This window comes from Rhinolophus hipposideros (genome assembly GCF_964194185.1).
Source record: "Rhinolophus hipposideros genome assembly, chromosome: 7".
Classification (NCBI taxonomy): domain Eukaryota; kingdom Metazoa; phylum Chordata; class Mammalia; order Chiroptera; family Rhinolophidae; genus Rhinolophus; species Rhinolophus hipposideros.
The window spans coordinates 35,907,380-35,926,832 of NC_138053.1; the positions used below are offsets into that span (position 1 = coordinate 35,907,380).

The window sequence follows — 19,453 nt, forward strand, 5'->3', positions numbered from 1 at the left end:
TGGCTATTCTGGGTTCTGTGAGTTTCCATGAAATTGTAGGATCAGCTTATCAATTTCTACAAAGAACCCAGCTGGTATTCTGATAAAAATGGTGTTGAATCTCTAAATCAATTTGGACGGTATTGACATTTTAACAATATTAAGTATTCCAATCCATAAACACAGGATTTCTTTCCATTTATTAAGATCATAATTTCATTCATCAATATTTTATAGTTTTTAGTGTACAAATTTTAAACTTTATTTGACTTTATTCCTAAGTATTTTCAATTTTTGATGCTATTGTGTATGAAATTCATTCCTAAATTTTATTTTTGGATTGTTCATTTGTTTTCTGCAGCCCTTTAAACTCATTTATTAGCTCTCAATTTTTCTTTATACTTTAGGATTGTCTCTACATAAGATCATGTCATCTGCAAATAGACAGTTTTACTTATCTTTCTAATCTAGATGTCTTTTATTTTATTTTATTAATTTTATTTTTACCATATTGTCCTGCTAGAACCTTCAGTACAATGTTGCATAGAAGTAGCAAGCATAGACGTCTTTGTCTTTTTCCTTATTTTAGGAGAAAATCTTCCAATCTTTCACCCTTACGTGGCACATTAGTTACGTGATGACATTAGTTATGGGTTTCTCATAGATGCCCTTTAGCAGATTGAGAAAGTTTTCTTCTATTCCTAGTTTGTTGTGTGTTTTATCATGAAAGCATCTTTTTCTGATTTTTTGATATTAAACGAACCTTGCATTCCTGGGATAAATCCCAATTGGCAGTGATGTATAATCCTTTATATACATTGTTGGATGCAGTTTGCTGGTATTTAGCTGAAGATTTTTGTACCCATATTTATAAGTTATTAGTTTGTAGTTTTCTTTTCTTGCAATGTTTTTCATGTCTGCTATGTTGCTAGGGCCAGACATTATTTCTTATCAATAGTAGGAAAGGGGATAAAAGTGATAGACAAGGATCTGAAGAACGGAGCATCTCCATACACTTGAGATGTTCCTCAGGTTACTCAGGATCAAGGAGGCCTTGATTCACCTGCTTCTCTCCACTACAGCCCCAGCCCCAGAATTGGCTGGCCTGCAGGAAGCAAGGGAGAGGCTCCACTGCTCCAGGCAGGGATGTTTCTCGCTCTCCCAAGAAGGTCTGAACAAGTGGATAAGTAGTGTGTGTGGAGAATCAATAAGCTCAGCATTCTAAGATGATGACATTCTAAATAGCATCACATTTAGCAAACATGCAGAGAGTGTTTGCCAGACTGCCTTCTCCCACAGAAGTCCAGTGCCCAATACCCTCAATAAACCCATCCCTCTTATTAGATTAGTCTAGTCTGATATACCTTCTATGTTTTTCTACCAACTATTTGCAGGACTGGCCTGGTAAGGAGTGAAAGAGGACACTTTCCTGGAGAAGCCTAAGCTGCAGTTCTCTTCTGTATACTTGGAGTGATGTCACTTAAAACAATATTTCATGGCAAACCAACATTATGGGTAGAGCAGGCTCTTGGGCTGATTCGGAACAACCATCTGTTAGGTAACCAAGGAACATCTTTGAGGAGCAGCACTCTTCCTACCCAAGGACCCTTCTTCCACAGATCCTAGGGAAGATTGACTGCAGGGACTTGACAATACTTTTGCACCCATGGGATGAAGTGGCCTCCAGCCAAGCCCATGTACCATCTCCTCCTGGATACGATTCTGGCCCTGGGATAACACCACCTTCCAGAGCTCCCGCTGGAGCAAGTCTTACTCAGTACAGCTCAACTCTCTTCTGGGTCATTGGAGATTTCAGAGCTGCCTAAATCGAATCACGCTCTGCCCAGCCACTCTACAGGAAAGTGTAGGATATCTTTTGGAGCTAGTTAACCACCTCTTTCAAAATACAGAGGGAAACTCTTTAAACTTTATTTGACTTTATTCCTAAGTATTTTCAATTTTTGATGCTATTGTGTATGGAATTCATTCCTTAATTTTATTTTTGGATCGTTCATTGTTGGTGTTTAGAAACACAACAGACTTTTGCATATTGATCTTTGTCTTCTGCAGCCCTTTAAACTCATTTATTAGCTCTCAGTTTTTTTTATACTTGAGGATTGTCTCTACATAAGATCATGTCATCTGCAAATAGAGACAGTTTTACTTATTTCTTTCTAACCTAGATGTCTTTTATTTTATTTTATTAATTTTATTTTTACCATATTGTCCTTATTGGTTTTGGCTACTTTAGCTGAAGCTAGTTTCCTTTAGTGTCCCCTCGCAAGGTGCACAATTCCCAGAATTCCTTCAATTTCATCCAACTTTCCCCTAGTGTCTGAGGTCCCTCCCATGAAGGCTGTGTGGACTCTAAGCCGTTTACAGTCAGCCACGTCTTCCCAGCTGTTCTTGGTCACACCTGGTGAGCAGTGGGCAAGGGCAGAAGCCACTAGAGCTCTTCTCCCACACCCCAGCCAAAGCAGCATCCCACATATGTTTTCAAGGACTTCCCCAGACTGCTCATAATTTAAGGCCAGGACCTTAGCAAGGTCAAAGATCAGAAATCCTGCTCTGATCACTAAGGCTGGAGGGCAGTCACTGAAATGATTGGGGCGGGTGTTGTCCTCTATCTAGAAGCCAAGCAGACATTTCCTATCAGTTCCTTCCATTTAACTGATCATGCTCTGAGACTTCACCTATGGGTTTTCAGGTACAGGCAGCTCGGGACCCTCCACCTTTTACTGAGTTTAGGAATAAGAGCCCATCCTTTGTAAGTCTATCTCGAAACACTCTCCTTATTCTTGGGTAGCCACACTGAGAGACTCAGACAAGAAAGCATTTACACCTCAGGTTGAGAGGACCCAAGCTCATTTCTGGCTAATTAGAATTTAAGGGGAACCTGGAGTGAAACTGAAACAGGCAATTAACTTCCTGCTTCTTGTCATTCACTTAGAACACTCTGAGGAAGGAATACCTGTATGGTTACTGAGCGCGGATCAAAAACACCTCCAGTTCCCAATCAGTGACACAAGTCGTTAAATATGGGCACTTAAGCAACATCTGTTGTGAGGCCTCCATTTCTCACATTGTACTGCACACCCAAATGAGCAGAGGGAGAATTCTGGCTGGGGAATGAGTGTCCCCAACCCAGGCCCACTCACGGCGGTTGGTGTTAGGAAGTGGCTGCAGCATTAGCAGTCTCATAGCTTAAAACCTCCCACTGTGACACCCTTTACTTCTGTTCCTCATAAACCAAGTGCCCTGGACGATCTACCACCCACCATGCAGGCAGTGTTTATAAAACCCAGGTGGCATTCTCCCAGCTGGAGCCAGCTGCTCACATTACAGAGTCAAGCCTCATGTACCCACCTAGCACAGGGCCTGGTGCATAGTAGATGATTACAAATATTTATGGAATGAATGACCCGTGGAAAACATTTAAAAAGTATGGTCTGGCTTCCTTCTTCTACTGCTTCAATTTATGGCTGTTTTCTCTCACCCAAAGCCAGGATATACTCAGATATTATAAGCCCATTTTCTTATTAGCTTAGAAAAACATAGTTTAGGTTGCCAATCGAAAGGTACATACAGTTTCCTTTTATGAGAACAATGTGTTTCTTTGAAATAAACAGTTGATAAGCTGCCTGGAGTAAGTGGTAGCACTCCAAGGAGTGTGTCCAAATAGCAAAAGGGCACTGGCCCGTCCGCTGAGTCACGGGGCCAGCTGCTAACCACAGGCCGTTAGTTTCCCTGAGCTCCTCGTGCGCTTGGTCATGTGCACACACGTCCTGCTCAACTCACACACGTGTTTTCCTAAGCACTAAGGGCTTGTGTGCAATGTGTGTGTGTGTGTGTGTGTGGTTGAAGGCCGGGGGAGGGCTGTGTGGTAAGAGGTAAGAGTGAAGAGGTAAAACAAAAAGAAAATACAACCAAGTCAAATTCTTCTGTGCCATGAGTTCTGAAAATGATTTTGAAAACCAGAAAATGGCTTATTACTCTCCATCCACAAAGTCCATTGGAATCAAAGCGTTCTTTGTTATAGTAGGTTTTAGTCCAATTGTTTACTGCAGGTATCTGTGAATAAAAAAAGTATCAAAAATTTCACCAGAAGATTTTGATCAAAATTTTTGCAAGTCCTAAGAGCATTCCCTCCTATATGATTAACGACTATCATAAGAGGTTTTAAAAAGGCATGGCTTCAAGGTTACTGTGTGTCCCCAGAAGTAGGGTTTTGGGGTAAGGGGATCAAGAGACACTGCATTTGCCCTAAACTGCCCACTTTAAGCCCTAACAATTACTATAAAAGAATAGTGGTTCTGGTTCCCACATTTGTTATCCTAAGAAATTCTCAATTATGCCTCAAGACTACTCATAAGGATAGAATAAAGCAGCTCCTTTCATAGCCCTGAGTAGGACTGTAACTGGCAGTGCCCCTTGAAAACACGTGTGCAGTCACCCTCCAATCACATGTGATCCAGGCAAGGGATGTTCCCTGATAACATCCAATGTCCTGTCACCTTCAGATAAAGAGTGAGTGTTCCTTGGTTTCACTGGTGTAAGAAGCTACATGTCTTATACTGATTTAGACACTTGTATTACAGATAGTTACTCAGGGGACCTGAGTGTTTACAAGAATCTTGCTTCAGTCTAAAAAGTAAATAATCCCCCCAGATGGAGTTCATCTAACTGTTCTGCCCCAGGCGTCCACTCAAAGTTTTAATCCGCACCCTCCACCCCAGGGGACATTTGGCAATGTCTGGAGACATTTTCGGCTGTCACACTGGGGGTGGGGGAGTTGCTATTGGCATCTAGTTGTTATTTGCTTTAAAGGCCAGGGGTGCTAATTATCATAAAATGCACGGGACAGCCCAAAATGTCAATAGTGTGAGTTAGAGAAACTTTGAGTTAATATGCACTATGGAGACTGGGATGCTGATGGGGGAGAAAACAAGTTATGAAAGACAATGAAATATGGTCATGGTCCAGGTAGAGCTCCTCATCTGAGAAGATACACCACGTTGTAAAAGTAATTGTTTTATCCAAATAGTCCACACACTATTTATATTTAAATACTTTTATTGTAATTTCACACACACACACACACACACAGCAACGGTGTTTGCAGTTACACAGGCCTTCAGTCAGTGCTGGTCATATGCAAAGCAAGTTATCAGAAGGATACAGAAAAATAAGCCTTTTCCCTTTACAAGTGACACAACACAATTTGCATATATGATATTATATGTATACATACTATTTTCAAAATCTTCCACAAAAGACAGATTATGATACAAATTGAGAATTCCACCCACAAGCTCAGATTCCAAGAGTTGGAGATCTCTACAGTTGTTTAAATACAAAAATGTAATACCTTTACAAGTTTTCCAAGTAATTACTTTTCAAAGTGTTTGAAAGAGACTCTTTTTCACAGCAACATAGAGCTCTTGGCTGGAAGTCAGACGGCTGTAAGACTGGGTTTTGTCTCAATGTGAGTTTGTTGAGTAATGCAAATGCCCCGATTATGCTGTAATTCTCATTTCATATACGTGCACACACACGAGTGTGTTCTGATGGTTATACAGTTCAGCTTCTGGAGCATTTCATTCAGCGAAGCCATGACCTTAACTTCCTTTGAAGTATTTAAAATTAAAAACTGCTCAGAAATATCACTGACTACCATGACTAAGTCCAAAAAGGTGCCCCCTTCTCTTTTATTTATGATCAAAGTTAGATGTGTCATGAATAAAACTTATTTTTTCTACAGCAGCAGGTATAAGTAACAGCAAAGTATAGGCTAATTTTTCAACACTAGAACCTGAGAGTTTGATGTGGTGAATAACATCTCCTTGCAAATTTTTCTAGGAGTCCTATCGCTCAATGTTTCTAAACAACTAATAATCATATGGCAAATCTTCAGCATTATATTTATCATAAGTTGCATAATAAACCAATAATGCTCAGAAGCTCAAAGTTAGGAAGCAAGGAAGAGAGGGATGGAGGGGCGGATTTTACACATGCATTTTCTTTGATACACACAAATGTGGACCCTAACATTTATCATGTAGTGATGAAGACACAATGTGATACGGTTTGAGAAGGCAGCAAGCAAACGCACAGGTTCAGGTATATGAAATACATGCAAAAACATGCAGCTAATGAGGCAACACCGGCTTATATTTATCAGTGCACTTCAGGATAACAACTAACAGTGCAGGCACTGAAGGAAAAAGGGAAACAGGACAGGAATGGTCCAGCTAAGACAGAAATGAGGAGAGTGATGCAGCCACAGCAGAGCTCTGGTTAAGAAAGGACCAACTTGCCCTACCACATGTGGGTGTTGAAAGAGAGAAAGGGCTTGTCCCTCAAATTCTTTTTGGATTAGTTTTTGGGCTGACGTTGTCATTCACTGGGACCATGGCAATAACTCAAATGGTTCATTCCAAAAATCAAAATAATTTCTACCAGATACACAAGAATATGCTATGGATGGACCTGCAAAAGACTTCTGTAGGTGGAACAGAATTCCAGGCCTCAAAAGAAGTTACTCTTAAGGGTCTTTTATTGGCTTACCAGTCATTGAAAGACTGAAAAGATTAATCAGCAATAAACTTTAAACACTCTTTAACTCAGTATTGTCCTCTTGCCTTTCTGTAGTTTCCAAAGTACCATGTAATTCAGTCTGAACAACATAGTAAATGCTGAATCTGATTAGCTCTCACGACTCAGCCATATCCAAGTGTCTTCTCCCATCTCATTGGCTACCTGCCCACTGCCATTAGCAACATCGACACAACACTATACCTTCAAGTCAGATGGCAGGGATTTGCTGAAACTGTATTTTTGTTAGATACATTCAGAATCCTGCAAGGGACTAGTAGTAAAGGAAAACAATGGAAAAAGCAGCAAATTATATATGTGCACGTATATGTTTATATCTTTAAAGGGCCATGTCCTAGAGAATAAAACAAAATGACCACAAAACAACAGCTATACTTGCTACTGCTAAATGAGGAAATATGTGGGAAAGGAAGAAGTGATCTGTCAATTTATGAAACTCAGCTTTCATTAGGTCCCTACATAGCCATGTGAAGGACTGAATACAAATGAAATAACAATGAAAACATATTTATATGTTAAAAATATTCTACTGCCCAAAACATAAAGCCCTCCAAAACAAACAAGTCAGTCAACAACACACAACTATTCTACTCATGATTGCCTACGCAGGCGATAAGGGGAAGGGGAGGGGTGAAATCCGTCATACACTGATCCTCGATTTTCATTTGGTACCTATCCATCCATGCGAAGGACTAGGTACAAACTCAATAACCTGAAAACATTTATACATATACACATATATATTTTAATAGTTCATACACTATCCTTTTCCCCTAACCATTACTTACCCAAATAATCCCTCCCCCTAAAAAAACAAACCCAAATTATGAAACTATTGCCCATACAGGCAGTGAGGGAAGGGGAGCAGAGGAGATTTATCATACGTCTGGACCTCCAAGTTTCATTATGTACTGTAAGTCCCAGCAAAGGACTGGGTCCTAATTGAAATAATACACAAGTGTAGCAAATATTTATATACATTAAAAATATATATATGCGCACACACACACACACACACACACACACAGACCTTCCCCACCCCACACTTCCAAAAAAGCAACCAAACATCTATTCTGCTACCATTGCCCACCAGGCAATGAGGGAAGGGGAGTGAGGGAGATATTTCATAGAATCAATCTCAATTTTTATTAAGTACCTAAATAGTCATACAAAGAACTAGATTCAAACTAAAGTGAACATCAAAAGGAGGCAAAAACACTTATATACAATTAAAAAATTACATATCTTGCTGAAAGAGCCCATTCCCCATTAAAAACCTCAAAACCAAAAAAACAAGCCCTAAAATACTGTATTATTTATTGCCCATAAACACTAGCTATAAGGGAAGGGAGAAAAGATTTACCACACTTTTGTATCTGGGACTCTGTATTACATCTGATTTCTACAAGTTGAAACAGAAAACTGGGTTTGGAGTGAAAGAACAAAAAAAGCAGCAAACACCTATATACATTTTAAAAAATGCAAACCCAGAAATCCCCTACCACCCTGCAACAAACAAAAAACAAAAACAAAAAACAAACAAAAAAACACAACTCTAAACACCTACGCCACTAGTCATTGCCCAGACAGGCAATAGGGAAAGGGAGAAGAGGAGATGTTTTCATAGAACGAACCTTAATTTTCATTATGTACCTAAGTGTCCACGGGAAGGTCTAGGTACAAAATGAAGTAACAGAAAAAAGGAACAAAGACATTTATATGCATTTTTAAAAGTACATATCCCCAGTAGTAGAATAAAAATCAATCTAGACTACCCTAAAACTATTGCCCACAGAGGCAATAAGGAAAGGGGAAAAGAGGAGATTTTCATACATCCGGACCTCCACGTTTCCTTAGGTACCTACACGTCCAAGCAAGGGACGGGGTACAAAATGGAATAACACAACATAGTAACAAATACTGTACATACAGTTTTTAAAAGTATGTATCCTGCCCTTAGTCCCTTCCCACCCCCCCACCCCTAAATCTTCAAAAAACCCAAACTACTTTAACACAATCGAGAGTTTTAAAAAGGGAAAAGGAGAAGAGGAGACTGCTACACATGCAGAACCCCAGGGTTCATTAGGAACCCACATGTCCAAGTGAAGGACTGGGTGCCCAATGAAATACTATAGTAAGAAGTACAAATGTCTATAAGTATTCAAAAAGTATTTACCCCAATACCCACAAAAGAACCCCTGAAACTAATTAGCTACTCTAATAGCCATTGTCCACACAGGCAATAAGGGAAGGGGAGGAGACTGTTTATACATCGGACCTCCATGGTTCATTAGGTACCTTCCAGTCGGGCACCCAGTGAAATAATACTACCAGTAGTAAAAACAGATCTATACAGTACGTGCAGCCTTGTCTGCCCCTCCCATACGCTCCCTCAAACCCCACTCCAGCAACTACTCTACTACTCGCCATTGCCCACACAAGCAATAAGAGAAGGGGACCAGAGGATGTTGCCATACATCCGAACGTCCATGTTGCATTAGGTACTTTCACGTCCTAAGAGAAGGACATAGTACAAAATGAATTAGCAATGCACAGTAGTAGCAAATTTATTTACATATGTTAAGTACAAACCCCATCCTCTCCCACCCCACAGAACACAACAAAGTACTCTATTACCTATTGTCCTAAGAGGCAAGAAGGAAAAGGGAAAAGAGGAAATCTGTCATACTCTGAACCTCGATTTTCATTAAGCATGTATGCATCCATGCAAAAAAAAGGTATAAAATGAAATATAAATAAGTAGCATATTTATATACACTTGAAAGAATAACATATAACCCCTGCAACACCCCTAAGACCACATCAAAACAACAGCAACTACAACTACTCTATTAGTCACTCAGTGTCCACGCAGACAATAAGGAGAGGGGTAAATGGGACATGTGTCATACTTCTGGACCTCCACGGTTGGTTAGATAGCTACATATCCATGAAAAGGATGAATGAAATACAAAATGAAACGACACCCACAAAATAGCAGCAAAAACATTTGTACACCGTTTTTAAAGAACACACTCTGGTCTCTTCTCAATATCACCATCTGCTTCCAAAAAAGAAAATCAAATAGCTACTCTCTAGCCGTTGCTGAACACAGGCAATATGGGAAGGTAGAAAGGATTTTCACAGGACAATATTTCACTTTTCATTAGGACCAAATATACAAAATAAAAGTATAAAAACACATCAAAAAATACATATGTACATTTTAGGGTAGATACCCCCCAAAAGCCACCCAAAGAATCAATCAACTATTCTGCGAGCTACTGCCTATGCCAGAAATAAGGGAAAAGGAGGAGAGGAGATTTGTCAGACTTTTGGATCTCCACATTTTATGATACTTACTTGCCAATGTAGAGAATGACGCACAAAATAAAAGAATGCAAAAAACAGCAAAAATACATACACTATTTTTTTTTAAAGTACAAATGGGGGTGGGAGGGAAGCTCTTTAAAAAGAGAGTTGATTTCAATGAAAACACGAATGACAACGGCGAAGGGGAGAGAAGGACTACACCATACCTCGGAAAGCCAGGTCTTGTTTTGCAAACTCCGCCCAGGACCTGCTTTCTGGCATTGACGTATCTCCTGAGAAGCATGCACCATCGTCCCTTCAGCCCTATGAAGTGCATGAGGACCCTGTGAATGGTCGGTGGTCTGACTACTGATTCTCGTTCCAGGTGCTCTAGTCTGAATAGACCATTTAACATCTAACTCAGTAACAGGCTATCAGTAATCCAACAAACTCAGCACCTAACTTTCATTTCTTACTTTCCAATATGCAGAAAGGATTCTGTTCTGTACCCAGGAAGACTGACGCACCCTTACACCCTCTACGTGCCCAGGGCTCTCCTGCAATTGCTTTTGTTTCTACAGCGGCTACAGCACAATCAAATAAAAGCACGAGTGGCAAAGGCTATTAGAGTAAAGTAGAACCTGTGACAGTATGAAAGTTCTGAAACAATGGCAAACAACACAATTTTACCTCAAGAGGCTTATATTAAACAATAAGATGGAGGAAGGCACAAGTTTATGGTGGAAGGTGACACTACTTGCAGTTCAAGAATTCCAATCAATGGACTCCTCAGATTTCTACTTTCATAGCCTTTCAGATCTCCAAAACATAGGTTTTTCTTCAAAATTCCAGACTTCCAAATCTACCTTTCCTAACAACCTAGTATGATGTGTCTTTTATATTACATTCAAGCAGACTGTCTCTCTGCAATTAATACTTGTTGGACAAGTACGTACTGTGTTTCCCTGAAATAAGACCTAGCCGGACAATCAGCTTTAATGCATCTTTTGGAGCAAAAAATTAATATAAGACTTGGTATTATATTGTATTATATTATATTATATTATACTGTATTATATTACATTGCATATTATACCAGGTTTTATAGTAAAATAAGACCGTGTCTTATATTAATTTTTGCTCCAAAAGACGCATTAGAACTGATTATCCAGCTAGGTCTTATTTTCAGGGAAACACGGCAATTGTGTCATGGGCCTATGTGCTTATATGAAAAAGCAAACTGTGACTGCTGTGATTCAATCTATTTGAGTTCTCAGAAATACAGTGGCTAAGATAAAGTTTTTTGGGAAAAAATATTTCAAAAGCTACAATTATACTTATTATATACATGGTCTACCTATTATTTAACTTTATATTCCTGATTGAAGAGTTGGTATTTAGAAGTGTCCCTCATAGACCTCTATGGGATAGCACAACTTTTAAATTTATGGAATTCTGTGGGAAAGTTTGAGGTGAGGCCTACTAAAACTACAAATAATTGAGGTGAGGCCCACAAATAAAATTACAAATAGTATGGACATGGACTCATGGGAATGGACAGCTTTGAGTACAAAGATAGCAATGGATTACAAGTTACCTCTGTTTTTAGCTGATGTTTTGATAAAGTTTTACTTATAATAACATCCCCCATACCACACACACATATACTCACAAGAAACAATGATATAATTCAAGACAAGATTTGCCATATGCAGAGTTAACATGTCACAGGAGCAATGTAAAGATGGGCAGAGAAGTATCTTAACTTATTTTGAGAAGTAGCAAAATTTAAACTCTGTATCAAAGTGGAATTTAGTAATATAACATGGTAAAAAACCAGCAACAAAAAAATCCCTTAGAAGTTAGTATTTTCCCCCACTCTAGAAATATAAAAACACTAACTTTCAGTATCACTAAATTATCATTCCTTTACTGAAGCACAAGAGGAATAAATACCTACAATTACCCCAGTTTCAATAAGACATCTTTAGATGATTCTGTGATTCTCAGGATATAATACTTTTTACTCTAAAACAGAGACATAAATGTTTAGAAAAGACTAAATTGGGTGAAAGCACACCAGAATTAAAGAAGGCTATCTTTTAGCTTGCCAGCCTTTTAAATTTTATTATATAAAAATATTTTCACAAAGTAAAATATAATTTTATACACAATCCTATATACTCTCACTTTACACCTGCTGAATAAAAAAAGGTGATCTTTCCCATTTTCTGATTCTGTGGAGCATTTTTAAGTGCTTGCAAATGGACAATTACCCTTTTTATATACATAGATGATGTTTTCAAACAAAATATGAAGCACTCAAGAATTATTAGGAAGAAAGCTTTTCTCCTAAGAATCAAAGAAACATAACAATCTACGGATAAGTCTGCATAGCTCAAAAAATTCAAGTACAGTATTTCTCCTTTAGTAGTAAAAATGCCATATAGTTTTGGATATTATCTTCCCTCATTTTTCTTTCTTTCTTTCTTTGGCCATTCCTTTTAATTTTAGTTTGGCCATGATAAAAGAAAACTATGGTTCCTCAACTAAAGAAAAGTACTGTTTTTGATAGTAGAAAAAATTCAAAGCCCACCATATTAAACCTGAATCAAGTTACTCCTATCCCGCATTCTCCTTTTTCCTTTAAGGTACTATGGTGAACTTCAAATAAAAATGTTCAATTTCTCAAAGGCCCTATTTTAAAATGTGTTTCTAATGTGCTACTCTATTGAAGCGTCTATAATCTATCATGCCAAAAGGCATCTTAAACAACTTGTATTCTTAGTAACAGTGATAAAGTCATGATAAAAGACAACAGCACTAACAAAATGCTTGCCATCAATGTAGAACCACTTATTTATAACATAAGGTATATGGCAGGGAGCGAGGAAAGTGTACAGATTTAGAGGATACTGAAATTAATAAATAAAATGATTATAATTAAAGCTAACTTGGTTTGAAACATTTTCCTAAAAGATAGGGGGAAAAAAAAGTGTTAAATATTTGGAAAATTTAATCTTTTAGCCTCGTTATTTAGCTATTCAACATAACAAAAATTAAAAAATTCTGTAGCACCTGGCTATTCTACAGAAAAAAAATATATATATACATATATATATATATATATATATATATATATATATATATATATATGAATGACAGTTATAGATCTTATTGAAACTTGTTTCCAGGAAATGAAGGATTAATCAAAACCCTGAATCCAAGTAGATCCGCACACCTGAGGTCAGTTCTCTGCAGTCACGTGCTCCATTGACTCCATCGCCACACTCTCGGAAGCTAACTTTGTATCACATTCAAATAACATCTATCAACAAGAAGCAACAAATGGCTGACAAACCAGCAGCCTGCAAAGATGGTGGCTCCCATGGCAGATCTTGCCTTGTTTCACTGTGTCAGTATTTTCCGGATACTGAGAAATTGAACAGAATTCCAAAACAGATATTTTCCCCCCATTTGTATATCCTCAAAGTAGAAAAATTACTCATTGTTTTTGTAGATGGTTGGCATGTAGGTGAATATAATTTTGTAATAAATAACTATATACTCCCCAAAGACATTTCAGAAAAGACAAATGAAAAATACAGACAGGCCCTGAGCTAACTAGAACTTCTAAAAGTGCAAACAACTCAGCAGCGACCCTTGGCTTCACCTTGCCTTTTGCAAAAAGCAGAGCTCAAGTCAACAAGCTCTCTGAACGGGCGACAAAATGAGCTGCAGTTGGCGATGCTACAGCCACAACGTCAGAGTTTTAAGGTTCTTCTCCATCCACTGGATATTCAACTGAATGATTTCCAAAGCTTCCTGGACATAACGAAGCCGAGAGGTTGCCTCTGACTGATTTTCAAAGAATGCTTGAACCTGTAAATTACACACAGAAGTATTTCAAAAGAAGAACAGTAAATTGCGGGTAACGAATCTGAACATCCTTTCCAAATAAGCTTTCACTTAGTGACGGCTGTGTTTATGTCTTGACAGAAGTAGAGACAAGAAGTATGTTAATATTCCAGGTATTTACATCAAGTTACTGATCAAGTATGGTGAAACCTGAATTTAAAAAATAAATTCTCCTTACTCCCACAAGGATGAAGATTTCAAATTAAAAAAAAAAAAAAAAAAAAAAAAAAGCCAAGTAACAGCAAATTAAGTAGAGTCTAAAGTTAGGCATGGTGGCATGGTACCCTCTTTTACCCTTGGAGTGGAATTCCTTAAAACAGTTTTATTAATACTTAAAAAGAAATCTGGCACATACTGGTATTAATTTAAAAATAATAATGTTTGTATGAGGGAGACAATAGAATATTGTTGAGAATAGAATCAGAATTTTTCCTTATCAGAATTTTTTTCTCATTGCTGTATATCCACCCTTCAGAAGTAATCTCAATGCAGAACCACCAGCATTGATGAAGGCAGACAAAGGAACAGAAATTGGCATGAGAAGCCACCATCTGACTTAAACTGAGCAGCCGGAGGGGAAAGGGTGACCCAATCTCCCCACTAGCATTTTATACAACCAACCTCAGACAAATGTGCTTTTGTTGAAAACAGGTGAGTTGATCCAGCAACAATACTGTGCATGGTGTAGGACCCCAGATGGAACCTGAAGAAACACAAATAGAACAGCAAAAAGAGCAAAACATGAGGCAGCTGTTGGTAAGCCAGGTTCCTGCGTGCAAAGGAAATGCTTTACACATGGCCCCAAGCAGCGCCGAGTCCAGCTGCTGGGAACCACAGCCCAGTAAATCAGTAGTCCTACACACACTTTCTGCCGCTGGGAGGGAAAGGTGGGCAGGAAAAGGCAGGAGTTAGGAATATCCAGATAAATTATTCATCCATTTGATCTATTCAAAAATCACATCAAACATCCAGAAGTGTCATTACTATTGTAGAAGGAAAAAAACCTACACGTGTTCTCGAGCTGGGTGTGAGTTCTTAATGATCCTTTGGCAATAAAGAGGCATTTTTCAACACATATAACTAAACAGCCATTCTGAAGTCGCCAGGGGCCCATGCTAAGCTAAGTGACCTGGTGTCCAGCACGGTTGGGCTTGATTAGCACTCACAGGGAACACAACTGTTACGTGACTCACATTATGGAATTACGTTTACAAATGTGAACATTTCTGGGTGTTTCAGTTAAACTGTCACTGAAGCATTTTTCCTCTCATAGCAAATCATAACTCCTGTGAACCACAACACTGGGAACGTTTTTTAAATGCAGAGCCTGAAAATACTAAAAGCTAGCAATTCTCTGAGAAACTTACTTCTGTACAAGCTTATTCCAGTTCTCTTTAACAAAATCCCATGCCAACAAGTGTCCAGGAAAACGTCGGCCCACTGTTCTAATGATAAACGACAGCTTTTGTGTTCGAATGTTATCTCCACTGAGGCTAGTTTTCATTAACCTGAAAAGCAAAGCAGATTTAGCTTCTAAAATAATTATTCACGATGGAGTGATCACAAAACTTAAATTAGTAGTGGCCTCCTAATTAAAGCTCTGTAGCAGTTCAAGGGATGTAAGTTTTGGATTAGGCTGATCCATAGATTGAAAACTTCTCATTTTTTTTAAACAAAGGAAGATCTCACCAATGAGATAAGCACTTAAATATACTGTCACATAATAATAAATAGATACTGATGTAGTAAGGACATTTGAGAAATAAACTCTGGTAAAATATATTACAATTCTGAAGACTGGTATTTTTTTTTTGTTGTTAAAAACTAAAATTGATTTGGGGCGGCCAGATGGCTCAGTTGGTTGGAGTGCGAGCTCTCAACAAGGTTGCCAGTTCAAAGCCCGGATGGGATGGTGGGCTGCACCCCCTGCAACTACTCTGTTTCCCCAAAAATAAGCCCTAGCTGGACAATTAGCTCTAATGTGTCTGTTGGAGCAAAGATTAATATAGGACCCGGTCTTATTTTATTATAAGACCGGGTCTTTAATATAATATGATATAATATAATGTAATGTAATGTAATGTAATGTAATGTAATACCGGGTCTTATATTAATTTTTGCTCCAAAAGATGCATTAGAGCTGATTGTCCAGCTAGGTCTTATTTTTGGGGAAACAGGGTAAAGACCGAAAACGGCAACTGGACTTGGAGCTGAGCTGCGCCCTCCACAACTAGATTGAAGACAATGAGCTGCAGCTGAGTTTCTGGAGAGGGGGCCTGATGGCTCAGTTGGTTAGAGCACAAGCTCTCAACAACAAGGTTGCACCCCCTATAACTAAAGATTGAAAACTGTGACTGGTCTTGGAGCTGAGCTGCGCCCTCCACAACAAGATTGAAGGACAATGACTTGGAGCTAAGGGGCCCTGGAAAAACACACTGTTCCTCAATATTCCCCAATAAAACAAAACAAAAACTGTAATTGATTTGAGTAAGCAGGCATATTATTACTCTTAAAAACTGGGCTGCTTGAATAATGTGAAAATGAAGATACATTTAAGAATATACTCTTGATATTTTTTGATACTTCATACGTACTGTATAATGTTGTAAATTCTTGACTCATTTTCTCTGGGACCTCCCTTTTTCTCCCTTTACTCACAGACCAGACCCGACTCAGATGTGTGGTGAGGAGTCCACATATGCTGGGTGGGCTTCATCTTAGGGATGGGACATATGGGCAGAAATCCTAATAATGCTTGAAATGGGTAATTACTACCTATCCCCATGTTACAGGTTAAGAAACTGAGGTTATGCAATTGCCTCAGTTACACAATTACAAAAGCCTGGCATTTGAACATAAGCAGTTCTCATCTACTATAGTTATAAAATCTGTGTATAGTGAGAAAACACATACCCCCAAAAGAGTGCAGCACTATTTTTAAAGGAAGAAAAATCCGAGCACCCATCAAGATGTGATGGATCAAATCAATGATGATAGATTAGAACCATACTATGGAATGCTATGCAGTCAGAAAAACAAAGGAAGTAGGCTTTACGAACCGATAAGGTGAATCTCAAAGACTGATATTTCACTAAAAGGACCATCACACAACACTGGGTGTGATGTATATAAATATACCGACCAGGACTGACACTGTGAGCAGAGAGAACAAGAATGGAAGTGAAGGACGACGAGAGATATTTTCATATTTTACTCCATTTTCTCAGGTGTTGTTTAAATACTTTATTATGGGAATTTATTAGTGTGTTACTACTTTAAAACAAAATTGTTACTACTTGGTTGGTGCAAAAGTAATTGCAGTTTAAAAGGTTAAAAACCATTGCAAAAACCGCAATTACTTTTGCACCAACTTGATTTAAAAACAAAAGCCTTTGTCTATTTGCTTGGGTCACAGGTAAGCTACTACGTTAAAGAAAACGATTACTTATAGTGTATCCTTTGGAAAGTGAGTCTGTGCAGGTACTGAGGACATCTCTGGGACACCATTAGGATTTATCTGAGAAAAATTACACGTACAAGAGAAGCAATGAGACCTCAGAGCCTCCCTCTAGCCTTCCTGGTGTTGACTCTGAAGTGACCTTCATGTTTCCCGTGGCTCCTCAGAAGCTCCTCCACTCTGCCTCTGACTGTTCTTCCTGTCAGGAGGCCCTACTCACTGCCCTTCTTTCCCCATGTGAAACTCGCATTTCCAGGTCTTCATCAGCGGAACATTAAAAAGGAAAGGTCTGACAAATTCACAGGAAGGTGTAGCCTATAAGCTTTTCCATGTTACCATTTTCTGAAGTATCTGCATTTTCAAAATGACGGCTTGGACAAAGCAATGCCTTGGCCAAAAAGAATGAAGCAGTAACTGTAGAATTAAAGACAAGATGCCAAGGGGAGGAAGAAGCGTTGAAGCAGAAAGTGGGAGGGGCTTGTGATTCTCGGCGTGTTCCAATATCTTTAGGCCAAAGCACTGTGGGCCCGTGTGTCCCATCCCTGACATGGAGCCCACCTGGTACATGCGGGCTCCTTACCACACTGTCCGAGTCAGCTCTGGTTTGTGAGTAAAGGGAGGGAAAGGGAGATCCCAGAGAAAATGAGCTCCCCACCACAAGAGCACGATGCTTTAATGCCTTGGGTTTCTATATAGCCTATTCCTCAGGTGGTTTCATACCAGTAAAGTTTCCATACATCCTCCGAGCTGGCAAGAGCTTCAAGTATTTTATTCTTCTCTGCTTCAGACCCTAAAGACATGTACTTGCTTAAGAGGAATGACCAGCCTCTTTCAGTTTTTGCTCCAACTTTGAACACGGTCGTCATGACATCAGTAGGTAGGCTGTAAGAGAAGTGGTCAAATGTGAAAAGAATAAGAAATAATCCTGAGTACAAAGGCAAGGAACTGACTAGAGGTCGTTTTTGGGGTCAGAGCAGGTAATAATTAGAAGAACTTTTACTGTTCCAGTTTTTAATGGTTAATTTAGTGGTTGCTATTGCCCTAGTGGTGAGACTAAAAGGAATATAAATTCAATTTAATATAATAACTATTCACTGAGCATCCATAAAGAACGAGGCAGGCAACTGGTTGGATGATGGAGAGGGAAAGAATGAGACACAGTCTCTATTCTTTAGGAAGTCACAGGCTACCACACAATACAGAACAATAAATATATACATTACAATACAGTGTGGTAAGTTCCATGTTAGAAATGTGGGGGATGGATGAGAAGAAGATAAGAAGCATAGTTTTCTGCTTTCACGAAGATCTCAGAGCTGGAAAGAACCTCAGTAAGATTATCCAAAACCCCTACCCAAAGGCCCCCAACTCTTTATCTGAGGCTTGAATATTTGTCCATAATGCCCAATAAGGAACCTAAGAACCAATCATCATCAAAAACATTTCTACTAATTTCTAACTCCATCTGCTATGTTTTATCCTAAATTAAAAAAGACTTTCTTGACAACCCACACCCATTAAGATGGACTGCTATCAAAAAAACAGAAAATAACAAATGTTGGTGAGAATGTGGAGAAATTGGAACCCTTGTACACTGTTGGTGAGAATGTAAAATGGTGGAGCCATTATGGGAAACAATATGGCGGTTCCTCAAAAAATTAAAAATAGAATTACCATATGATCTAGCAATCCTACTTCTAAGTATATATCTGAAAGATATATTAAGAATATCTGAAAGATATATTAAGAATATCTGAAAGATATATTAAGAATATCCTAATCTCTGAAAGAACTGAAGGCAAAGGTTTCAAAGAGATATTTGTACACCCATGTTCATAGCAACATTATTCGTAAAGGCAAAAGATAGAAGCAACAACCTTTCTATTAACAGATGAACGGAGTAGCAAAATGTGGTATATACATACAACAGATTGATTATTCAGCCTTAAAAAGGAAGAAAATTCTGACACATGAACAACGTGGGTGAACCTTGAGTATATTATGCTAAGGGAAATAAGCCAGTCACAAAAAGACAAAATCTGTATGATTTCACTTATATGAGGTATTTAGAGAAGTAAAACTCATAAAATAGAAGGTAGAATGGTGGTTTCCAGGGCTTGGGGAAAGTGGGAAGTTGTTCGGGTAAAAAGTTTCAGTTTTGCAAGATAAAAA

The 19,453-nt window shown here is 38.6% G+C and overlaps 1 protein-coding gene across 3 annotated transcripts in view; it reads right to left on the bottom strand.

Moving 5' to 3' along the window:
• Nucleotides 1-485: 485 nt before the first annotated feature.
• The window catches only part of LNPEP (leucyl and cystinyl aminopeptidase), a 92,353-nt gene continuing 73,385 nt past the window's right edge, over nucleotides 486-19,453 (bottom strand). For 2 of the 3 annotated variants that reach the window (XM_081054607.1, XM_081054606.1), the window contains 4 exons: nucleotides 18,002-18,163; nucleotides 15,192-15,332; nucleotides 14,446-14,527; nucleotides 13,423-13,788 (listed from right to left, as the gene is read on the bottom strand). In XM_081054607.1, the coding sequence (XP_080910733.1) occupies nucleotides 13,657-13,788; nucleotides 14,446-14,527; nucleotides 15,192-15,332; nucleotides 18,002-18,163 (517 nt within the window). In that variant the 3' untranslated portion in view covers nucleotides 13,423-13,656. Of the gene's footprint in view, nucleotides 4,051-13,422; nucleotides 13,789-14,445; nucleotides 14,528-15,191; nucleotides 15,333-18,001; nucleotides 18,164-19,453 lie in introns of those variants that run through there. The other variant, XR_013993710.1, reaches the window with a different exon arrangement.